The 25,011-nt window shown below is 35.8% G+C and overlaps 2 protein-coding genes across 3 annotated transcripts in view; both read left to right on the forward strand.

Annotated features, from left to right (window-relative positions):
* Positions 1 to 707: 707 nt before the first annotated feature.
* On the forward strand, positions 708 to 16,258 carry LOC135744919 (uncharacterized). The gene is made up of 5 exons (XM_065263307.2): positions 708 to 939; positions 1,519 to 1,628; positions 9,437 to 9,535; positions 9,640 to 9,810; positions 14,278 to 16,258. The coding sequence occupies exons 1-5, from the start codon at positions 864 to 866 to the stop codon at positions 14,458 to 14,460; spliced, it is 639 nt and encodes a 212-aa protein (XP_065119379.1). The 5' UTR covers positions 708 to 863; the 3' UTR covers positions 14,461 to 16,258.
* A 7,139-nt stretch (positions 16,259 to 23,397) lies between these two features.
* The window catches only part of LOC135744848 (scavenger receptor cysteine-rich domain-containing protein DMBT1-like), a 31,444-nt gene continuing 29,830 nt past the window's right edge, over positions 23,398 to 25,011 (forward strand). For both annotated transcript variants that reach the window (XM_065263223.2, XM_065263224.2), the window contains exons 1-2: positions 23,398 to 23,572; positions 24,191 to 24,214. In XM_065263223.2, the coding sequence (XP_065119295.1) occupies positions 23,497 to 23,572; positions 24,191 to 24,214 (100 nt within the window). In that variant the 5' untranslated portion in view covers positions 23,398 to 23,496. The remainder of the gene's footprint in view (positions 23,573 to 24,190; positions 24,215 to 25,011) is intronic.

Consider the following 25,011-nt stretch of genomic DNA (forward strand, 5'->3'; position numbering starts at 1 on the left):
AGGTTTGTATTTCGTCAAGCAATTTCGTTTAAAATGTTTTGGTTGTTTTCTTTTACTTACTTTTTTACTTTAATTGATTTCCTGATTGGGTGCATGTAAGCAAGAATATTTTGTATAGGTCAAATACATTTATGTTGTGCTTTTTATATGTCAAATAAAAAAAATCTTGAATCTTGAAAGCTCTTATGTCAAATAAAAAAAAATCTTGAATTTTGAAAGCTCATACAGTAGAAATGTGGCTGGTGAATAATGACACAATTGCGGAATGCTGCCATTAGACGGCGCACTTTAAAAGCGCAAAGTTCTGCCTGCCTGTCTCCATGACAACCAGTACATGTGACAGGAATGTTTACGTGAGCGATACTGCAGCCGTATGGTATAATACAGAATAAATGTATTTTTTTTTTTAGATAAAATTAATAACACATTATCTGTCTTCATTCCTGCTTAGATATAAACAAATTCCTCACATTGTTCCTCCTAGTTACAACCTCCTGTCTGGTTACTTCGAAATTTTCTCTCACTACGGTGAAGGCTTAGCTCATGAAAATTAATTAGATCACGTAGCCGTTGCTCGGCAACATCCCTGAAGCGTCCAATCACTGCCGTCGTTACTATTTATGAGAAGAAGCGTCGCCATAGTAGGATCTGCTGTTCATTCATAGATGGCAACAATGTATGTATCTGCTGCTTCGTGAAGAGGAGGATGTGTGTCGTGACTGACGGTCAGTACTTAACAGAAGTTCAGGAACTCGAGTCGCAGTTTTCTTTCTGAAATGAAGCTGAAGAAGAAACAAAACTCCTCTAATGACTTACTATGAGAAAGTTTGCGTCGCTTTTAAGGAAAGCTGTATTTATCAGAGATGATTACCACTGTGTTACCAACTGTGCCCTCCACGAGCTCACCAGTGGACCCGAGGACAATCTACGTGGGTGCATGTAAGCAAGAATATTTTGTATGGGTCAAATAATGAATGAATGTTGTCCTTTTTCAAGAACTTTCCACTTTTATGTTAAGTCTTATAATACTTTTATATACCAGAGTTTTCATATATTATTACAAAATCAATGTCTGGAAAGAATTCAAGCATAATATTTGAGAAATATTGTTTTTTATCAGTCAAATGTTGTTTATAGTCAAATGTTTGGACAAACTACACTGAATTATAGACAGTTTCTTGTGATATTGAAAAGCTTTGGCTTTAATGTCTATGTTTTGTAGATAAATATAAATTTAGCAGACATACATAATACTTTTTAATTGAAAGGCAGGGGTGGATAGTTAGTTAAGAAAATTCAGTCAGTAAATACCATACTTACAGTACATAGTTTTGGATCCTAAAACACAAATCCATATCATTTTATTATTCTATACTTCTCTCTCTATATACAGAAGTTATATATAACTTGTATATAATATCTTAATACAAAACTATAACATATATATATATATGTAAATACAGAATACTTGTGTATAACTTGAATAACTTATATCCCTTTTCTTTTGTCTTTTTTAAGTCTGTTGCGTGGCATTTTTTCTGATGATTGTGGTGTTGCTGTTTACTGTGTTTCGGAAGATTCCTCCCTGCTGCAAAAAGAGGGTTTATCAGGAATCTCGTACTGACATGGTAAGACCCGCTAAGGTGACTCTTTCATATTAATTCAGGCTGAAGTCTTATAGTTATTTCTTAATGTAAGCATCTATGTCTCTGATGTTTAGCTAAAAAAGACCAATTTAAATTGACAAACCAGTCAGATCTTCATTCAGTTTCATACTGTTTAAGAGAAACAACTGAGATGTTAACAAGATGTCATTTGGGGGAAAAATCTGATTGTATGTTTGCTGGTCAGGTTACGTAAATAGTAAATAATGTGATAAAAGAATTACATGCTTGTTTGAATATTTCACAATTGAAGAAGTACTCCCACTGTTTGTTTTATCAATGTTTTTGGTACACTGCAAAAACATAGATTACATATTATCTGTCTTTTTTTTAAGAGTCCGCACACTGACTCATCATGTATTCAGCATAATAATATGATTCAACTCAGGAGAGGTTGTACATGGTTAACTTCAGATAGACTATTATGCAAAATAAGCAGCAACCTAAGCAGCGTAAGCAAGTAAATCATAAAAAACTCACTCTGGAGTTTTTTTGTTCGGAAAACTCCATGAATGAATAGAAAATAAAGACTTGTAGGGAAAAGGAATCTTTAATAGTGACAACAAACACAAACTGTCTGGATTTATGTGGCTCTGAGCATGAAAACATCCATACAAACAGTTTTGTAATAAGTACAAAACAGTGTGAACGTTCCTCTGAATGTGATAAAGCCACACAGTTATCTGGTATTTAGCGAGGGAGGAACGTGTGCACCCCTTTCACCCATTCAATGTGTCCGCTGATGGAAAGTTTTCATGAGCATGGTGCTTTAGATTGAACTAGGACAATATCAGTAGTATTGGTAGTTATGACGAGCGCGTATCTGTAGACATTTCTATTGAAGAAATAGCTGGGGCAAAACATATAGTAGGGCTGTATTATATTGTGGCTTCATAGGAAGAGATATTCTCATATTTGAGAGCATTTCATTGGACATTGATTTGTATACAGATGAGTCACAAATGAGACAATTTATTGTAAAAGTGTAGGTCTGTTTTAAAAGAGACACTTAAACAGAAATATATGAGAAGAAGATGATTTCAGCTATAGTCTCTGTTTGCCGTCCATTAATTGTTAAAGGGACACTTCACTCATTTGCATAAAGCTTTGTATAGATAGAATCCCAGTCATGTTTTTGAATGGTCGTGCATCATTTCCTCAGTTGCCGCTGAGACAGGAGAAATACAGATTTCAGTGTTGCACAAATCATCATTTTGCATCATTGAAAGAAGGAAGTCCAATATCTTTGTTAAGGGGGTGAGACTACAAACACCCCTTTTATTGGTCAAATTGGCACCAAATTCGAAATGTATGTTACATTTCGACTACAAATATGACACACTTTCAATAAAGATTAATGTTTCTACGGGTGAAATGCTCCTTTAAGGAGCAATTCCAACATTATGGTTGTGACATTTTCAGTCATAAATTTTAATATAATTTCTCAGAGAATGTATTTATAACTGATATATGAAACTATCTGTTATAAGTTTTAATAAGAGTAGGGTTGCAAAGGGGCGGAAAGTTTACGGTAAATTTCCTTAAACTTTCCATGGGAACTTAATCTGGGGAATTACAAATTGGAAACTTATAGGGAATTTATGGGAATTACTTGAAATATTAGGGAAATTAATATAAACTATATCATATACAAACATAAATAAACATTTTGTTTGGTCATAAGCAGACATGCATGCAACGTAATACATATTTAAAAATGATGTCTTGATTGATTTAATTTTAAGTACTTTAAATGATTCTTTCATTGAGTAACACAAAACATAATAAACTTATTGACTACATTATATTATAATTCTTAATGACTACAGTAGCTTTCATTTAGATATCTGATATACTGGCTACTGTATAAACACATTACTTGTCGTTAAACTGTTAAAATGCACCAAGTGTGGCTTCTGTGCTATAGTCAAGACCTGGAAAATGGATGGGAATTCCCAATGGATGGGATTTTTTTCTTTTTTTCTATTTATTTGTGTGTGTGGAGAGTCATTTTTAGACACTTCTTTTCAATTATCTCACCTAAATGTTTTCTCAGTCAGTGTATTTGTCTTTACAATATTATAATGTTGTTGCACACTAGCTTACAAACAAGGACATTTGAAAAAATGTATGTAATTTACGTCAATACAGGGAAAGATGGACATATTGACATTATTTTGTAAAAAGGATTCAAGAAATAATCTGTGCATTTTATGGAAGAATTCAAGTACATTCATGGGATGTGGCCTCAATGGCCATTTAGTAAGCAGTGTGCTGGTTGCATGTGACAAAAACATCTCGGAAAAACTGGAATTACATTAAATCTTGTTGTATTAGCCTAAACAAAATTATGCTGCAAGATTTTTTTATAACATTTAAGTTCCATGTTATAGGCAACTCTGCAATATTTTCAAATACCAAATATATTCCCATTAATTTCCGTAAATTCCCATTCAAATTAATTCCCGTTAATTCACATGGAAAGTTTCCAGCCTTGAAAATTCCTGGAATTTTGCAACCCTTGTCCAGACATCGGAAAATATGAGTATAATATAAATATAGTCATGTTTTCTATATTAGATAAGGGAAATATACATGTGTTATGGATGTGACAGAAAAAGACAAAGGTTTTTGGGTGGCAACATCAATCTGTTGGAATTCTGTGAAATAAAATGCACAAACCAGATAATAATACCTAACAAATGGAGAAGGGACATACATTTGTTTAATTTTCATGTGCATATTTATGAGAAAGAAACAACGTTAAAGATGTGACCATTAAAAGCTGAAAGCTGCACTTACCTAAATATGGAAAATAATTCGAAGAAATGCCTAAAAACTTTTAGACCCCTCATTGGAAACCACCAAATATTGACATCTGAGATATTGCTATGGTTAAAAACATTTGGTACACTTTCATGGTAAGGTTGGTACAGTGCCATTCTTGGTCTGTCACATTCCTCCATATGTCACACCTTCGGGTATAATTTGTAGATGTAGTTTTTAACTTCACGATTGATGTTAGATTAGAGTAAAAATTCACTCTGGTGTGTTCTGGTAATAACAGGCCGTGTGTCTCAATCAGCTCCCTTGTTCAGTAGTCAGGGCACTGATCAGGGAGTCGGCCATTTTAAGGGCTGTCTCAATCGCAAAATCCGTTCAGTGCACTGGAACGTTCGTTCCCTAAAAATTCCCACAATGCAACGCAAAAACCAGTGAGCATCGATGTTCCCTATGTTCCCTAACCGGAAATCACGTGACCTTTTCTGACGCTCGCCACCCGAACATCACGTGATCCAACTCAATAAACTTTATGAAATGTAACAGAACTTTTATAAAGACAAACGTTTGTTTTAGTTGTAAATATAAACACACATTGCTACACAGTAAGGGACCACAATCTACTCAATATTTAAAATAATAATATTTATTTAAAATTGTAAATATATTTATTACATTTAAAATGTAATTATATGCCTCCAATTTTATGCACAGATATGTAAGAGAATAATGACAGCATTTTCCACAATGTACTGTTTTTTAAAATTAAGTCAGAGAGATGTTGGTTTTGCCGGTTGTTGATGAGTAACAGCTGTGAGTGATTACAACGCGCTTAAGCAGCCACGTGACAGAAAAATAAGTGAACATTGTCCCAATGTGAAGTGAGCTAGGGTCCTTACCAGTGCCCGAACCTGTGTACACGATATACTGATTCACGACCTCGGGAGCTAGGGAACGAATTGAGACACACGGAGGGTAACACTCTTACCCTCATACCTCAGGTCAGCATTTCCTTTTCCTGTTTCTGTCGTGACCTTAATCTGTGAGGGAACCTTATCCTTATCTCAGTAAACACAGGGGAAACCCTTTATCGTGTCTATCTTCACCCCAGCACGACCCAACAGAAACGGTTTTTCATTTCCTTTGTGATCTGTTTCCTCTCATTGAAGCGTTACATTGAACTTGTTTAACGTTCAGAACCTGTGTAACCATTGGTGGGTTGGTTTTCCTGAGACATGTAAACACTGTAGTGCTATCAAAAATTGACTCCGCCCATCCGGTGAGTTTAAGGGATTACGGTATCTGCTTTTTTGATCAATGGGGGATTAAGAATAGTCATTTTTTGGTAACGCTGGTGGCCTACTCAGATTTGTGACCCTGCGTGCGAAAACTGTCAAACTACTGACATTTGGGTACTGAAATTAAGAAAATTAAGCCTTACTGTAATGGTCACACTTTACTGTTAGACAAAAATGGTCATACATATTGATTAAAATTTGTCTGGTATTATACTGACTTAACCTAACTAATAACTTATAAAAGCTTGAATTGAAAAACTACTTAAGGGCTACATGCATTGTTGTTATCATTAATATTTATTGATATATTAAAAATTACTCAATTTAACGGTTACACTTTATAATTTTGTATTGGTTAACATTAGTAAATGCATTAGCTCACATGAACCAATATAGTTTTTCATCATTTTTTTGTTTTGTTATGTCGGTACAATTTGTTCATGTAGTTCATGAAATTAACACAAACTAAAATTAATAAATGCTGTAAAGGTCTCGTGTATTGTTAGTTCATGTTAGCTAATGCATTACAACCTCATTGTAAAGTGTTACCAATTTAACTCATATTAACTCGTAACCCAAATCTTGGTATCATAAGTTGTATAATTGTCTGTTTTATTTGACTGTTTTATACACATTTATCTCATTGAGTTATTTGCAGTATTAACTGATAGACTCAGTGTTTTGGTGTAAGGGGGATCAGAGGAGACAATGGTTGTAGTTTAGGTCAGGCGTTGCAAAAGGCACACTGCTGAAGAGGTCCTCCCCCGACTTCAGGCCTGATTTTACACGCTTTCGCTTTTTCACACTGCTTGAATCAGAGGAGCGAACAAAAGGATGTCTCTCTTTTTTGGCAGACTCCGAGACTGTTGAAAAAGTGAAAACCAGCGAGGGAAGGTGACCCTCGACCTCAGTTTTACTAAACGTGTCTCTCTTAATCCTGGGTGGGAGGGGTGATGGGAAAGGTCAACATACGTCACAGTGAGTGATGTCACAGACGTCAGGACCTCTGCATTTATGGAGTCCTAAAAGTGAACAGTCTTTATCCCCATCTCACAGTGGCTCGTGACTTCACATTATAAGGAATTCTGAACCTTAAATAATGTCTCGTTATTAATTTATTTTAAAAAGCAGAGCTTTTGAGGTGATTATATAAACGTTACACTATGTATTTACTCTCAAATTTCCTGAAATCAATTATATTCAGAAGAATTATTGTTGTTAATTATTACAATTAAGATTGTGTGGTCACCCTTGTAATTCCAGTGGATTTGGAAAATTGTTGGATGTGTTTTGCCCATATTAGTAACGATTAGTGTTTATTCAAAAACACTCTCCTCCGAGACAATGAATACATACTAGTCTTTTTGGAGACACTACAGCAATAACTATACAAACCTCGAATAGAAAAAGATATAAAGACACTTTCAAGTAATATTTGATTTTGATTGGTCAGTCATAGCGTATTTCAAATACAAATCGTATTTGTCACGTACACAATAATACCGAGCCCCTAAGGTGACATTGGATTAAAAAAAATCAAAAGTTTAGTTTCATGTGCTCACGTGAAACTTTTGTGTGCAAATAAAAAAAAAAGTTTAGTTTTGCGTGCGCACGTACATGACACTTTCGCGCACGTACGTGACACTTTCGCGCGCGCACGTGACACTTTCGCACGCGCACGTGACACTTTCGCGCGCGCACGTGACACTTTCGCACGCGCACGTGACACTTTTGCGCGCATACCTGAAACTTTCGCGTACATACGTGAAACTTTCGCGTGCGAACGTGAAACTGTCACTTTCACGTGTGCACGCGAAACTAAACTTTATTTAAAACTTAAAAAAATTTTCATGTCCCCTAAGGGGCTCCGTACAATCATACACAGTATAATGTAGTAAAATGCTTTATATGACTTTTAATACAAGGAAAAGATTAAGAATAGTCAAAAGAATTGATTTAGACATAAGTTGCATAGGAAAAGAATATTTATTTAGTATTTCTTATAGGGCTGTCAAACGATTAATCGCAATTAATCGCATACAAAATAAAAGTTTGTGTTTGCATGATATATTTGTGTGTAATAATTATGTATATATAAATACACACATACATGTATACATTTAAGAAAGCATTTATTTATATATAATTTTATTTATTTATTTATATATAAAATATCAAAATCGAAATAAGTATATATACATGTAAATGTTTCATGTAAATACATACATGCATGTGTGTGTGTGTGTGTGTGTGTGTGTGTATTTAGATATACAAAGTAATTACACACAGTGCACAAACATTATTTTGCAAAAACAAACCTTTAGTTTGAATGCAATTAATCACAATTAATCTTTTGACAGCCCTAATTTCTAAACACCACCTGCATCAAAAATTATATATTATAATTATATATTATTATTATAATGATATCGATACAATGCTCTCGGCATGGATTATACGTTTATCAAATACTTTCTCTTTAAATTTGTTTAATCCCAGCCTCGGGCCATTCAGAAATACCGGTTTGTTGTCTCTATATCACTCGTCAAGTTTTTTTTACCTGGTTAAAGGAGGTTTACTGCATATATTGGGATATTGATATTAAGTCTTTTATTCAGAAAGGACAGTGAAGAGTGAAAAGTTGTTGTGAGATTCACCCATATACAAAAATACTGTCACTGTGGCATTTCTAAATATCTGGTATATTTATGATCCCCCTTTTATTTCTTCTTATCCTCTGTTCTGCTTCTATCGGGCCACCAGCGCACTAATGACCAAGTTGTAGTGCTGTCCGGGTGACATATGGGCCTGTAAAATGAAGCACCCTCATTAAGTGGTACCTGCCACAGAAACAAGGGTGCGAAACAGAGGCGGGTCTTCAAAAGGCCAGTGTGGGGTTTGTTACTCATCACCCTGATGACGCAGTAAGACACCGTATTGTCCCACCAAACAATGGCCTCTATTTAGGTATAGGGTAATCACGGAGTGTCCGGCTGGGCTGGAGAAATTCCTCAGGATCCGCCTGCCTAATCTAGCTGTGGATGGGAGGGGAGGCCTAGGAGGAAGTTGCTTGGTGGTCCGCTCTTAAGCAACATAATTTACGGCCGTCTTGAGGTCCAACATCACTTAAGTAGAAAAGGGAGGAGAGACACGGTGGAAACAAAAAAGGAGGTGCGAGATGTTGTAACAGCGTTGGGACTGCTGCAATGTACAAGAAACTATTCTTGATGGTTTAATTATCTGTCGGCAAATTACCCATCGCACAGTGACCTCCAAAAAGTATTTGGACACTTCAGCCATGCAAACATTCCTTTATAAAGTATCAAACAAAGTTTCTTGTGATGTAAAGGTAATGCATGTGATGTTTTTGATGTTGAAGTACTTTAATCTTAATAAGTTTGAAAGTTAATTTTGTTTGGTGATGCTAGTGGCACAAAAAATGTTTTTAATCCTCATTAAACCAAAGCAGCTTTATTAGAAATGTGGTTTTGATTCTCTTATCAATGTGAGGTCACATTGATAAAGCCCCGCCCACTTACAGTCATGCATTGCCATAGATTCCGCCCTCAGTGAGCTGTATGCTGTCCTCAATATCTCAATAGTGAGATACCAAGGTGTATTTATTAGATCTCTTTTAACCAAAAGCGCTCACTAAAGAAATATCACAATGTTTGTCATTGGTTGATTTAACAGGAAGCCCCACCGCAGTACTACAACAGCAGACAGACTCTCGTGGGTTCTTCTGATATGGAGCAAACGCGTGACACAGGTCATGATAATATGAGCGCACAGGTATACATTTTTCCATGGCAATACATCCGTTGTTTACATTACGTTTAAAAAGTATTGTACAGGTGTCATAATATAGCTTGTCTTTTGTTCTGTATGGTTATCAGACAGGGTCTTTGTTCCTCATCGGTGTGCCCAGCAGCTACTATCTTTCCTCGCTGGAGCCTCCTCTTCCTCGTCTGCCCTCTTACGAGAGCGTACGCAAGAAAGACAGACAACGGCAGATTCACATGATGATAGCCGATCGCTTCGGACTGAACTCATCCGGTGAACCTGAGGTGACTCATCTGCAAACTTTCACTTGTATTGATTCATTTTCACTGTAAGCATTAAGGTACAAGAGGCTGTGCTGTATTGTGGATAATAAGTCACGGCTGAAGGGCATTGCGAACGGGAGTCAATGCAAACCCTTTAGCTGTGGTGCATTCATAATAGCGTTGAGTACCTCATTGATAACCACATGATATCAATATTAAAGCAAACAATATGTATTATAGGAACTAAAATCACTTATAACCATCCTTCAGCTGGAAAAAATCGTCCCTGATGGACTGTGAACAGTAAAAGAATGGTTCACGTAAGCATGATGTGCAGTGATACCCAGAATAATTGTATTAACTTAAACTAATTGTGCAGGTAAATTATTTCATTTCTATTTGTCATCTAACCAAATGATCACAAAAGCAATCCTTTTATAACAATTTCTAGTTGTTTGTGTCCCTGTGGTAAGCTAGTTTCCGGCAGGTGCAGTCTAATTGAGTAAATGACAATAGATTTTCGATGTAATGCTAACCTCACTTTTCTTGTTTGTAATATAATCATTTTTGAGAAATGGCCTCACAAACAGGCTCAGTATCATTTTCCTTCATTGTTGTCACGATGCATCAAGCGGCACGTATTTTAAAGCTCTTCGATGTTGATTTTGTGCCAGAGAAGCGCATAAGTGCACACGATAATAGGAATTATGGCACATCAAACATAATTAAGCTCCCTATCTGGAAACGTAAACATGGGCGGAGAATGCGGCTCATTGTCTGTCCATCCTCTTGTTTTATTCCTGTAAATTCAATCCTAGGAATCACACATTCAGATTAAACTCCTGGAAGGCGCTTTGGTGTAAATTCATAAATGTATATGCAAAGACCTTGAGTTGTGAAATAGTAAAGCTGTGGGTTATGATCACAGGATTTTTAAGTATACTATATATCATATTATTAAAAAGCACCTATTGTCTAATTTACATTTTTTTATTTATTTTGGTGTGTAAGTGTGTATTAGTGCATGTCATCGATATGCAAAAGGTAGAAACCCCAAAGTAAACGATCGTAAATCTCTTTTCTTGGATTACAACAAACACACAGATTGTGGGCAAGAGTTTACTTCCTGGGATTGGTGATGTAGTAAAGACCGACATTATCATAATTCCTCCCGCTTTGGACTCAGCCTGTAAGTTAACTACTGTTAGCATTGCATTGTGAGCAAATCTTTCAAACATGGTAAGAAGCGTCACATTTTCGGCTGATGTCAGAGCTATTCAGACCAATTACAACATACAGATTAGCTGGCCAATCAGGGACACAGAGCTTTTCAAATCCGTGCGTTTCAGGAAGAGAGTTAAATCTGCAAAAATATATGCTATGTGGAAAATAATGTTTTTTTTTCAACCATAAACCGTGCGAACAAATTGTATTACACCAAATAACGCTGTTTTTTTTAAGCAATGAAATAGATGCTCTTTAATGCTTGAATGTCTGAGAGTTGTGTGTCCCTAAATTTGGATGTGCTTTTTTGTAAGCTGAAATAGAGAGTGATATTTAGGGCTGGCGAGAAGAGAAAGTTGCTGTAGGGTAGAAGCTGAATATTAACTACACTTATTACACGGCTCTCGGGAATGCTTGATTCTGATTGGTCAGTTGAGACATTTGCAGGTTCGTTCTTTTCAAATAATAACCGCTCCAAAGTAATAACGCATAGCTGGTACTGCTTGTATGATTAAAATCGCTCCGCGCCAATAAAGATTACTGTTTGGCGCCATCTTGTGACACAACCACAACATTTTGACATTCATTTTAACATGTACGGAAAAAACCAAACATTTAACCAGTGGATAGAAGAACGAACAACGACAAGACACAGAGAGCTTACTGAGACTGAACTTGACAAAATAGAGCATGACAGCTACGAAGCCAACACACAAAAAAATACAGAATGGGCAATAAAACTTCTCAAAGACTGGCTAAAAGAGAAAAAAATGGAGACAGACAAGTATGAAGCAGAGGATCTTAATAAGGTATTACGATCATTTTATGCATTTGTGCAAAGTTTCGCGGAAGGATAAAAATGTTAATTTAAAACAAATATGCCAATAAAATGTTTCAAATTCATATTCATGTCCAGTTTTTTTTCTTATGTGACAAGTAGCCGTGTAATAAGCGGGATAATGTAGAGGTAGCCGGTAGTTATCGAGAAATAAGCCCCTTCAGTGTGATACAAGACCCTCCGCTTCGCGTCGGGTCCTGATCACACTGTCGGGGCTTATTTCCTGATAACTACCGGCTGCCTCTACATTATTCTTTACTTATTTGTTTAAATAAATGTTAAGCGCTGCATTTCGAATAAGCACAGTGCAAAGGTTTTATCTTTATGAAACATGATAACGTTGCTCGCTTTGATGGCTGCTTACTGACTTAAAGGACAAGTTCTGTATTTTACACTTAAAGCCCTGTTTTCAGATTGTTTATGATGAAATAGAACGGTTTTGACTGAAATTTCAACATACAGTATGCGGCTGGCCCGAGTATTTTTTTGTTGTTTCACCTCCCACCTCTAGAATGGGTGTATAGGTGCACAGGAACAATCCTTCCTCAAATGCATTAAACTTTCGTTTACAAAGACGTGAAACTCACCGAGTGGTCAGGGGTGTTCACTGATATGCTCACACAAAAATCGCTGCAAAAGATGCTTTCCAACAGCTGTTTTAGCATTCGTTGTTAACTTGTGGACCTATTTTTCCGAACGCCTCACATCCGTATATTCTTCTGTTGAGAGCTTGAATAATAAACACTCCAGCCCAACTGGGCTTGCAAGAATACAAACAACGTTCCCCGCGCGGAGTAATACCATACCTCACAGTACATATAACACAAGTCAATGTAGTTGGACAAAAACTACGATAAAACCCCTTTTGCAGCGATTTTTGTGTGAGCATATCAGTGAACACCCCTGACCACTCGGTGTGTTTCACGTCTTTGTAAACAAAAGTTTACTGCATTTTAGGAAGGATTGTTCCTGTGCACCTATACACCCATTGTAGTGGTGGGGGTGATACAAGAAACACCCGAAAAATCTCGGGGCAGCCGCATATGTTGAAATTTTAGTCAAAACCATTCTATGTAAGCAATAAGGTACGAGAGGCTGTGTTTCACTAAACCGCATCTCCACTATTGTAAGGAATACTCGACATATACTCAATTATTTTTTTTAAACTCATTAAAAAGAATAGAGTAATGGTGACAGCCCTAAATTCAATATATGCAGTATAGTCCTAACAAGCATTTAAAGTGTTATAAAAATAATTAACTGTGTTTTTTAGCAGGTAGATCTTGTCGGCTTTATCATTTTAAAAGTAGATCGCCACACAAAAAAGTCTAGACACCCCTGACATAGATCATTTATTATAGCATGTTAAAATTGACACTTGTAGGTGTGACAAAAATGTGCCGTTTTGGGTGTGTCCTTTAAAATGCAAATGAGCTGACGAAATGCAAACACTGATCACCATAATGGTGGTTTGTTGGAATTTAAACTCAATTGTGCTGTCAATTATGTGATTTCTTTTTCTCTCTCTTTCTCGCTCTCTTTTTTGCACTAAATGGCAAGTTCTGTGGTTGGATAGTGCAGATGTATTATCCCCTTCTGACATCATAAGGGGAGCCAAATTTCTATGAGCTATTTTTCACTGCTTGCAGAGAATGGTTTACCAAAACTAAGTTACTCGGTTGATCTTGTTCACATTTTCTAGGTTTATAGAAGCACTGGGGACCCGATTATAGCACTTAAAGGTGGAGTCCACGATGTTTGAAAAACGGTTTGGAAAAGGAGACGGGCCGACTACCAAAACACACTTATAGCCAATCAAATCAAATCAAATGCCGGGTTGCGTATGTGTGGGGCGGGTCTATCAACAGAAGGTCCAGATTCTATTGGGGTAGGGGCGTGTTTGTTTAGGCGATTTCAAATATCAACACTGGCTTTCAAACATCATGGACTCCGCCTTTAAACATGGAAAAAGTCTGAATTTTATGATCCGTCCCCTTTATAGGAAAAGTTTAATATGTAAATTCTCTCACCCTCATGCCATCCCTGGTGTTTATGACTATATTTCTTTGGGTGAACATAACGAAGTCTTTTATCACTTTATATATTCTACATAATGGATCGTTTCCAAAATGGCGAAGCTCCAAAAATCTCACACATCTATTACTGAAGTAATTCAAATGTCTCAAAAAACAAAGCATATCAGAGCACGAAATTAAAATATAACATCACAATATCTTCAAATCTCATGAGACATAATAGCAAACAATATTTAGAAATGATCTTAATAAACTCCTAAACTTGATTTATAACACATCTTTTGGTTAAATTATTAAAAACATATGGTATGAAATTGCCTACTTCAGATTTTCAGTGGTCATGCATGATGTTACACGTGTGATTTAAGCTTCATCTCTGTTTTACTTCAGCCACCTCCGACGTACGAGGAGAGCATTCGTCAGTCTGTCCAGTCCATCGATGTTCCCATTGACATCCTGGCACCTGACGAGCCCCCACACACTTCACCTCCAGCCTCTGAGTCCTGCACAGATCTCCCTTCATATGAAGAGCACATGACAGACTCACAAAATCCCAGCGGCACTCTTAATTAAAACACAACTCATGGGAATATGTGGAAATAAAACATGAAATCTACTGTGAGTGAAAACTGAGCTGCTGTGGGGTCGCCCTGATGGCCACTCTAACTTTATACAAAACACTGAACATTAAGACAAATGTGGATGTTTATTTGCTGTGCTTGCAAAAGACAGCAAAAGTAGGACATGTTGTCTTACCTATGCAATATCTTGCACTGCCTAGTGCACAAGCAGAAGAGACAGATCACTACTGGAAAAGGGAAAGCGAAAAAGTAGAGCATGTTGGATTTGACTGTTAAAGGCAACATGGTCCCATTATAATGACTAAGAACAAGAACAAAATGATGTTCATCCGAATATAAAAATTTTTTTATTTTTTTTATCCATTGATCCAACAACACTCCAACCATCTTTGAGCTGTGATGCCATTGAGTTCCCACACTTTAAAGACAAGATCTAAGCAAAACCTGAATTTGGAGTTTATTATACATTTTGTAATTATAAATTGTACGATTTAACATATTTTTTAAATAGATAACTTTTACGGTCCTGGAAATCTTAACAGGAACTTATGTTGAAAAGTTTTTACATTATTTTGAGAAATGTTTGAATTCACGTCTGCACAATAAGATCAGGGCATTCAATGATGTAAAAGGGTTCAGATTTGATTCAATGTTGTGTTTTGCAGAGATGGCAGGTTCATCTCACACCAAAGTAGCAATCGTTGTACTGTTTGTCTTGCACAAAAATGGGATTAGAAGCCATTTGGGCATTACAGGGAAATTTCCTTTCCTTTTTTGCAAGAACTGATCTAAGATTTCACTGTTTTATCATAAGTAATAATTTTGTGCTTTTTATATTCATATGAATGTGTTATATTCATTTTTCTGAATTTGTTTTTGTAAATAAAATAAGTGTGATCGTTATTTTAGGCAATAAGAAAGTTTCATTTTAATTTCAACCAACTATTTGATTTTATCATTGTCTATTCTCTATTTTATTTTTGTAAGGTTCAGTGGGCGGATCTATCAATCACAGGGGGGCGTGTCAAACTCATAAACAGTGGGTGTTTCTCAAACGTGGAGGATGCGCTCACTATTATAGTAGGCTACTTCTGACAGTTCAAGGTTAAAGTCCTCCACAACTATAAATGCAGGAATGAGACGGTCTAATAAGTGTACATTGCAACTTCATAAAGGTTCCCACCCCTGTGTTCTTGTCATGGCAACTTTAAGTTGAAGATAATGCAATGTATCACCACTAAAAGTTATTACAACTCTCCATAAATTCAGTACAGTGAATGAGAATCATATATCAACCGTTTGTGCTCTCCCAGTTCTATACAGAATTTGCAGTTTAACTTTGTGATCAATTTACAACAAAATCAAGGCAAACATGAATGTCTTTGTGCGTAAAACATGCTTTTGTCTTACATTTCATACTGAAATGACGTGCCCACTCATTTCCTACCAATGTTTTAGAATGAAATTGGGTGACAAAAGTGCCAATTTGATGTTTTTTGAATACGTGCAAATGATTAGCGATTTGAGGTCATGAAGGAAGTTCCTACATCCTTAAAAAGTGTCTGAATAAAGGGCATAAAACAGAAGCAACTTTGAATTGAAATGGCCTTTGATGATACATGATGACATGGCAGCCTTCATAGGACGCATCCTCGCATTTGAGAAACACCCCTCACTGAGCTTAATTAGCATATCTGTCATCCAATGGCCGATGTGTAAACAATCCAAGACCCACTGTAGCAAAACTGCATTACAAGACATGTTAGTATATTCTGACGCCATGCATTTCAAACAAACTGCATTTTTATGTGTGCGTGTGTGCGTGTGTGTAAATACAGTATGTGTGTGTCAATGAAGCATACAGTTTTTTTATTGAATCTCTATTTTGTCTAATGATCATTTATGAATGTTCTCAGTGTTTTTTACTACAAATAAATATGTCAGGCACAGAAATTATAGAAATGTCCAGATTAAAAATGATTACATGACCGATATCTTGAATTAAAGTCACACCAAAGGTCACACCTGGCCTATAGCAAGAGTTCATTTGCATTTACAAACTAAATTTAAATGACTTTAAATGTTTATCACGTGTAACAAGTTGGAGTTCAACAGGTGCGTCATTGTCCTCTGCAGATAGGTTTGCATTTTTCAAAAGCACAAGACAGTAAATGACCTTTGACAAACAGAACCAGCTGCAACAAACCCTGTATGCAGGGCTGGCGCTACCTAGGCAGAATAGGAAATGCCTAGGACCTCAAGCTTAGAGAGGGGCCTCCATAACCAACCTGATCTCACAAATTTCCGTGAAATAGTCATGCATTATTTTGCTCAGTTTTTCGTGGCATTGTCATTTATTTCCACCATTTTACGTGCCCATGCCACGTTTTCCTAATTTTAAACAATTGTTGCTTCGGTTTTGGGTTAGATTTGCTTTTTGCGTTAGGATGTCACTTTAAGTATTGGTTTATACTATTTTTTCGTATGCTTTTTAAACTATTGTCGCCTGACGTTAGGGTTAGAGTTGAGTTTGGGTAAGGATGTAATTTTATGTAACAGAAAGTTGCTCTAACCCCAACCCGAAGCGACAATTTTAAGAAAATAGGAAAAACAGTTGCGTAACCAATACGTGAAACTGACACAAGAAATGCATGGCATGGGCACGTAAAATGGTGGAAATACGTGACCATCCCACGAAAAACTGAGCAAAATAATGCGTGACTATTTCACATATTTTGTGAGATCAGGCTGTCCATAACAGCTAAATCCATGTGCGCTAGTTCACCAATCACTACTGACAGCAATGGATAAAGTTACAAGGTGAGATCGAACCGTAGGTAGATAACATCAAAGTACAGCAGGAACGATTGATAAGCAGATGACTGTATGTTTGCGAGAGGGGTGCGAGGGGCCTCCAACATAAATTTTGCATATATATATATATATATATATATATATATATATATACCGACTATGTAATGGGTTAAATTATCCTTATACAAATGTTTATAATGTTTATTTGTATTGGATTTAATTAATCCTTCAATGTGTTGTATTTCATTTGTTCGTTAGAGCATTTATTATCAGCATTGAGAAAAATGTAAATGTTAAAAGCAAAACTACTCTCATGATTTTTGCAGGATCTTTAGTGAAATTGTGCCCACTCGTGGTGATTTTAGGAACTGGCACCTCTATTCATTTTAACAGCAGGTGATCTCTTATTCCAGTTTAGTTACCGACAACAAAAAGCTGTTTAAAGTGTAGCTCTTCAGTCCGTACTGTGTCTTCATTGTGCTGACAGATGTCCTAATGAGAGAAAGACAACAGAGATTTGGCTTCTGTCCATTAAACAGCACAGCTGGAGTCTGAATCTCACAGTCCTACAATACAAGACTGAGTGACATGTGTCAGTCAGATGAAGACATCCTCTGTGTGTCTATCTGCTCAGCTTCCTCTCTATTAGATATCAGGTCATTGGTCATAATGGGGATTTTAACAGGAGATTTGCATTAGTGTTGTGAAGACAATGAAACAATGTGGAGTAAACAGTAATATAGGTCAGCGCTTCATCTTTTGAAGTCTTACAGTAAATTTGCCTTTTATTTAAGTAATAAAATAATTAGTTATCTAAAGGTTAATTCATCATTTTGCTGTGTTATTCGTTATTGTTTTGCATCCTCCAGGCAAAAACAATATGGTACATTACATTTTCATGAAGGGACAAAGTGTTTCATTGGTTATATGAAAACAAAGACAATTTCATTTGTGTACAGTTAAAGGTTGCATTGACTTTCTGCATAACGTTTTGTCGTTATCCATGGGGATGCCCATACGGCAAAAAATAAATTTCTCTGGCCAAAAATATGTTTTAAATATATGCTAAATACATTTTGAAGAAAGTAAAGCATAATTAAATTTATTTTTGAATTTAAAAATATATTTAGTTTAACCTTCATATATCAATATATTTCAAAATGTATTTTAGGGTCAACAAAAAATACATATTGATTTAAACCTTATATGTTTACAGGTTATAACATAAACAAAGTTTTTCTTCCAATGTAACGTGAATATAAAAAAGGGAAATCGGAGCACCTTTTTAGTTGATCAAAATATGTGACCAGTGCTGGCAAAATCATTCGAAATGCACACAATTTTGAGCTAGATGCAAAAGAAAGTATAAATATCGATTTTGGTCGAAATTGAGGTTTTCATAAAAATAAGCCCTCATCTATTGATCTTAATGCTCTTAGTTATTTGTAAAAAAATATTTGTTTTGACAACAATTCATGCAGGCACTTAAGTGAATGTTTGGTTTACTGAATTTGGAAAAAAATATCTGATGTGTAACATTATTTTAGATGCTTGCATTACATCTTAAAGCCATTTGTCTCAATGTCAATCAAGCAATAAAAGAAAAACTACGTTTAAAATATATTCTTACTATATTGTTTTTGACTTTGTGTGTGCTAAATCTGTTAGTTTTACCAATGATTTTAAGGTATGCAGCGATTTTACTTTTGAACCCTCGAAATTGACTATGCTTACTAATTTTTGAAAATTAGCTCATTCAGACTAATTCTGCCAGCACGGTCACATATATTTTTTTGGCTAAATGTTGGATTATTTATTATTTATTTTGTAAATGTTTATAAAATTGTATTATACAGTGAGGAAATAAGTATTTAAACACCCTGCTATTTTGCAAGTTCTCCCACTTAAAAATCATGGAGGGGTCTGAAATTGTCATCGTAGGTGCATGTCCACTGTGAGAGACATAATCTAAAAACAAAATCCAGTAATCACAATATATGATTTTTTAACTATTTATTTGTATGATACAGCTCCAAATAAGTATTTGAACACCTGTCTATCAGATAGAATTCTGACCCTCAAAGACCTGTTAGTCTGCCTTTAAAATGTCTTCCTCGACTCAATTTATTATCCTAAATTAGACCTGTTTGAGGTTGTTAGCTGCATAAAGACACCTTTCCACCCCATACAATCAGTAAGAATCCAACTACTAACATGGCCAAGACCAAAGAGCTGTCCAAAGACACTAGAAACAAAATTGTACACCTCCACAAGGCTGGAAAGGGCTACAGGGAAATTGTCAAGCAGCTTGGTGAAAAAAGGTCCACTTTTGGAGCAATCATTAGAAAATGGAAGAAGCTAAACATGACTGTCAATCTCCCTCGGACTGGGGCTCCATGCAAGATCTCACCTCGTGGGGTCTCAATGATCCTAAGAAAGGTGAGAAATCAGCCCAGAACTACACAGGAGGAGCTGGTCAATGACCTGAAAAGAGCTGGGACCACCGTTTCTAAGGTTACTGTTGGTAATACACTAAGACGTCATGGTTTTGAAATCATGCATGACACGGAAGGTTCCCCTGCTTAAACCAGCACATGTCCAGGCCCGTCTTAAGTTTGCCAATTACCATTTGGATGATCCAGAGGAGTCATGGGAGAAAGTCATGTGGTCAGATGAGACCAAAATAGAACTTTTTGGTCATAATTCCACTAAACGTGTTTGGAGAAAGAAGAATGATGAGTACCATCCCAAGAACACCATCTCTACTGTGAAGCATGGGGGTGGTAGCATCATGCTTTGGGGGTGTTTTTCTGCACATGGGACAGGGCGACTGCACTGTATTTAGAAGAGGATGACCGGGGCCATGTTTTGCGAGATTTGGGGAACAACCTCCTTCCCTCAGTTAGAGCATTGAAGATGGGTCAAGGCTGGGTCTTTCAACATGACAATGACCCTAAGCACACAGTCAGGATAACCAAAGAGTGGCTCTGTAAGAAGAATATCAAGGTTCTGGCATGGCCTAGCCAGTCTCCAGACCTAAACCTAATAGAGGATCTTTGGAGGGAGCTCAAACTCCGTGTTTCTCAGCTACAGGCCAGAAACCTGACTGATCTAGAGAAGATCTGTGTGGAGGAGTCGGCCAAAATCCTTCTGCTGTGTGTGCAAAACTACAGGAAACATTTGACCTCTGTAATTGCAAACAAAGACTATTGTACCAAATATTAACATTGATTTTCTCAGGTGTTTAAATACTTATTTGCAGCTGTATCATACAAATAAATAGTTAAAAATCATACATTGTGATTTCTGGATTTTTTTTTTAGATTATGTCTCTCACAGTGGACATGCACCTTCCCCTTTATGATTTCTAATTGGGAGAACTTGCAAAATAGCAGCGTGTTCAAATACTTATTTTCCTCACTGTATAACGGTTTATGCTTAATTGGTTGAGAAACATTTTATGGGTGTGCATTATTTTTGAGTAGTTCCAGGTCTGTTGACAGCAGAACATTCAATATCACTATGAGTTTAACTGAAATAAGATTTATTTAATTTCAACAAATAAAGCATATACAGTGTGGTAGCAAATTAATTAATTGGAAAGAATGAATAAAATGAATAAAATAATGTTTTTGATTAACTTTTGATAATATAAAACTAGAACAAATTTTACATAAATACTGAAGAAAAAATATAGAAATATTGATAGGCCAACTTGTTCCCATCAGATCAGAGTATTGCTACCTGTCCCAATTTGTTTTTGGAATGTGTAGCTCTCATTGAATCTAATATGAGCCAATATTTGGCATGACATTTTAAAATGTTTCACTTTCAACATTTGATATGTTATTTATATTTTATTGTAAATAAAATATAAGCTTATGAGATAAATTATTCCATTCCTTTTTTACTCAGAATTTCTACAGTGTCCCAAAATTTTCTGATTTGGGGTTGTATTTTATTTTAAGTTTTGGCTTTAAAAAGTTGACATAACTTAAAAATGAGTTTAACAATTTCCACTTGAATTTATAAGTTAGTGTAAGTGTCAGGCCCCCCTGACAGAAAGTTTTAGATGTCTCCTTATTTAAAACACCTAAATCAACTTATCAGCCTACTTCAAAAATGGTAAACATGTCTCCCTGAGCTGATGAGTTAAATCAGGTGTGTTAAATAAGGAGACATCTAAATCTTTCTGGGAGGGGGGCCTCGAGGACCAGGTTTGGGAACCACTGCCCTAAAGAATCATCTCCTATCCTTTGCATTTGTTAAGTACATTCCAGCACATTATAAAACAATTGTCTGATGTCATGTTCATTGCTACTTTTCACCAAAAGTGTACTTGAAAGAAAACAGGATGACTTTAAATAGCATCATGGTTAAGTTGTGAGGAAGAACTGATCAATTCTTGCACATGTATTTCCTGATCTAAGAGTGACTTCCTTCTAAAAGAGGAAGTAATGGATACCAACAAAAAAGGAGTGAAAGCATGTGTAAGGAGAATGTATATGTGTGAGAGTAGAAATGTATGTATGTATGTATGTATGTAAAATAAGAATGTATGTGTGTAAGAGAAGAAATGTATGTATGTGAAAGGAGAATGTTTGTATTTGAAAAGAGAATGTATGCGTATGAAAGCAGAATGTATGTGTGTGAGAGTGTAGAAATGATGTATGTGAAAGAAGGATGTATGTAAATGAAAGGAGAATGTATGTGTGTGAAAGTGCCAGAATGAATTTTGGCTTGTATAGCCCCTCATAGTCAGGCATTAATTAAAGAAGGCTCTTTTTTCAGCTGCATTAGAGTTAAAGAGCACCTATGGTCAAATTCATGATTTCACATTTCCTTTGGTGTGTTAGTTCATGTTAACGATATGCAAAAGGTACAAACCCCAAAGTAAACAATGACGTGAGTTATCGTCTCCAACGTAAATCTCTTTTCTTGGAATACAACAAACACACAGATTGTAGGCAACAGTTTACTTTCTGGGATTGGTGATGTAGACAAGAACGGCATTATCATAATTCCTCCCACTTGGACTCACAGTCTGTAAGTTAACTCCTGTTAGCATTGCATTGTGAGCGAATCTTTCAAACATGGTAACGAGCGTCACATTTCCATCTGATGTCAGAGGTATTCAGGCCAATCACAACGTACAGATTAGCTGGCCAATCAGGGACACAGAGCTTTTCAGATCGTTGAGTTTGTACAAAATCAATGCGTTTTAGGAAGACAAATATCTGGAGCTACACAAATAATGTGGAAAATAATGTGTTGTTTTAACCATAAACCAATCAATAAGACAAATTTTTAAACAAATTAAATATTTTCTGTAGAGCAGTATTTCTCAACTTTTTCTGACATTCCCCACTTTGGATGTAGGGAAGAGTTCAGAGCCCCACTTATTCCCAATTGCCTCAACAAAATGGTAATCAAGTACAGGTAGGCTTTATGTTTAACCGGTAAATTTTTTTTAATCACATCATATTCTTAAAACATAACAACATAAAACACTTTTTAATAGAGTAAATAAACGTGCAAATGTATTATCAGTTTGCATGGAATAAGAATTTGTTCAAAATTAAATAATAATAATGCAACTGTGTTTGCATTTTGTCTCTGACAAAAGTCATCATACTTTCTTTTCGGCTGGCTTTTTGGTTTATTAGGTCCATGTCTGTCTTGGTTGTCTATGCTAGTGCTGAATCTCCTTTTTTTCATTCCGTGTCACAAACTTATTGTTCACAAACTTACTTCATTGTTAACTTTTATACCCGCTACCTCCTATAGCATTCTCTCCACATTAAAGTTTTTTTTCCCCTTCAATTAAAATTTAGACGTTAATTCATTCTTGTAGGCTATGGTTTCGCGTGACATTTTCTTCAAAGTCTGATTTTGTTTTAAGTTAGGCTTATATTTAAATGTGTCGTTTTGAGGATCTGGTCAATAAAAAAGGAATTAATAGAGATGGGCACAAAATTACCAAATTTCCTCCCATTTGTTACGCCCACTTGTAATGTTCCTATTCCCCACCAGTGAGGCCCGCCCCACACTTTGAAAAACGCTGCTGTAGAGTATGACAAGGGAAAGGAAGTGGGCTTGGTGAGAGATATAGAAACTTGCTTTATTTTTGTCACGTTTTTTTTGTCCGTTTTTGTACATGCATAAACAGAAGTCAGTTTCACTAACAGGATTACAAGTTTAGGATCCGCATGATATGCATTTTATTGTTGGATCACTAAGAAACAACACAAGAATAACAATGCGAAGATCTCTTCTTTCTTTGATTTTAGGTAAATTCAGTCTTCAATCTGCACTAAATCATCTTCTACAGTAAATACAGCATAAATATTTAAAATTTAATATGCTAAAATGTAAAGTGTTGTTATAATCCAGTATATCTATCAGCAATGTTTTATCTCTTCAAAAAGCAAAAGTAGTTTATTTATATTAAGTATGAATTCAAAGAAATTTCAGGTCTTTGAAAAACAAACTGAAAGTTAATTGTTCGAGGTTGGACTCAAAAACATTTGAAATAATTTATGCTACTATATGCTAAATACTTTAATAATCAGAATATATATTACTGTTCAAAAGTAATTCATTTATTATTTTTCCACATATTAGAATAATAGTAAATGTATTAATGGAAAATCACAAATTTAATTTGCCTATGAAAATTATGTTTCGACTAAAATATTGTTTAAACTTATATGTTGTTTTAGCTACTCTAAAGTAGCCACTCTTTGCCTAAAATTTGTGAACATTTACCATCACTCACTGCTTTTTAAACATTACAAAAAAAGGTTTCTGGGCTCTGGTCTAATTCATCTATTTAAAAAAACTTTGTTACAGTTTGTGTCAAGCTTTAAAAGAAACATTTACATTAGACTCTTTATTTATCTCAACAGCCTGTGCTCTGAGTTCTGCATCTGGTAGGTAGACGTTTTTCCTCTTTAACTTTCGTTCAATCATCTACTTCAGGGATGGGCAACTTCGGTCCTGGAGGGCCGGTGTCCTGCAGAGTTTAGCTCCAACCATAATTAAACACACCTGAAGCAGCCAATTAAGGTCTTACTTGGCATTAGTGATGCAAAGTCTGATTCATTTTCGCGAACCGGCTCTTTTCGGACAGTTCGGTTCATTGAACCGGTTCAAAAACCGGTTCCTGACGTCATCAAGAAATTACATTACTACGCATTTATTGTATCAATGAAACATTCAAATAAAGTCGTTTGTGTCAACACATTAAAACATTTAAATAAAAAGTTGTTTTTGTGAAGGCATAGCTGATTTATTGCCTTGCATTCACAAGTTAGTAATGTTTGTGGTCACAGTTTAAATCGCGGATCATACATAATAAATAAATAGTAAATGCCAGATATAATTGACCAGTTTTGACAAGCCTGATGCACAATTGCAGATTTGTGTAATAATAAATAAACTTGTGTGTTAAACTCATTGGTCTTCCTTAAACAACTACAATGATTTGCATGCAAAATAAATCGTATCAAAACTAAAGCTTTCTAATAAAAGAAACATATCAAGAAACTAATAAAACAAAAAACTTTGCATATCAGGCTCGTTCAAATCCTCGGTGATTCATACGCAGTGTCAGCAACTCATCCGTCAGAATCGTCGGCAATCCTCGCCTCGGCAATCATCGACAAACTTCGTCCGGGTCTTTACGAGTCCGACGTGCTATTTCGGCTGTGCGTCCTGCGTCATCAAC

The sequence above is a fragment of the Paramisgurnus dabryanus genome, chromosome 3, assembly GCF_030506205.2.
Source record: "Paramisgurnus dabryanus chromosome 3, PD_genome_1.1, whole genome shotgun sequence".
Classification (NCBI taxonomy): Eukaryota; Metazoa; Chordata; class Actinopteri; order Cypriniformes; family Cobitidae; genus Paramisgurnus; species Paramisgurnus dabryanus.

Bases quoted from the DNA above. Each gene is read 5' to 3' on its own strand.
- LOC135744919 (XM_065263307.2), top strand. From the start codon at position 864: ATGATTACCACTGTGTTACCAACTGTGCCCTCCACGAGCTCACCAGTG. The intron at 940-1,518 runs GTAAGCAAGAAT...GTCTTTTTTAAG, and splicing joins GACAATCTACGTGGGTGCAT to TCTGTTGCGTGGCATTTTTT. The intron at 9,536-9,639 runs GTATACATTTTT...TATGGTTATCAG, and splicing joins ATGATAATATGAGCGCACAG to ACAGGGTCTTTGTTCCTCAT.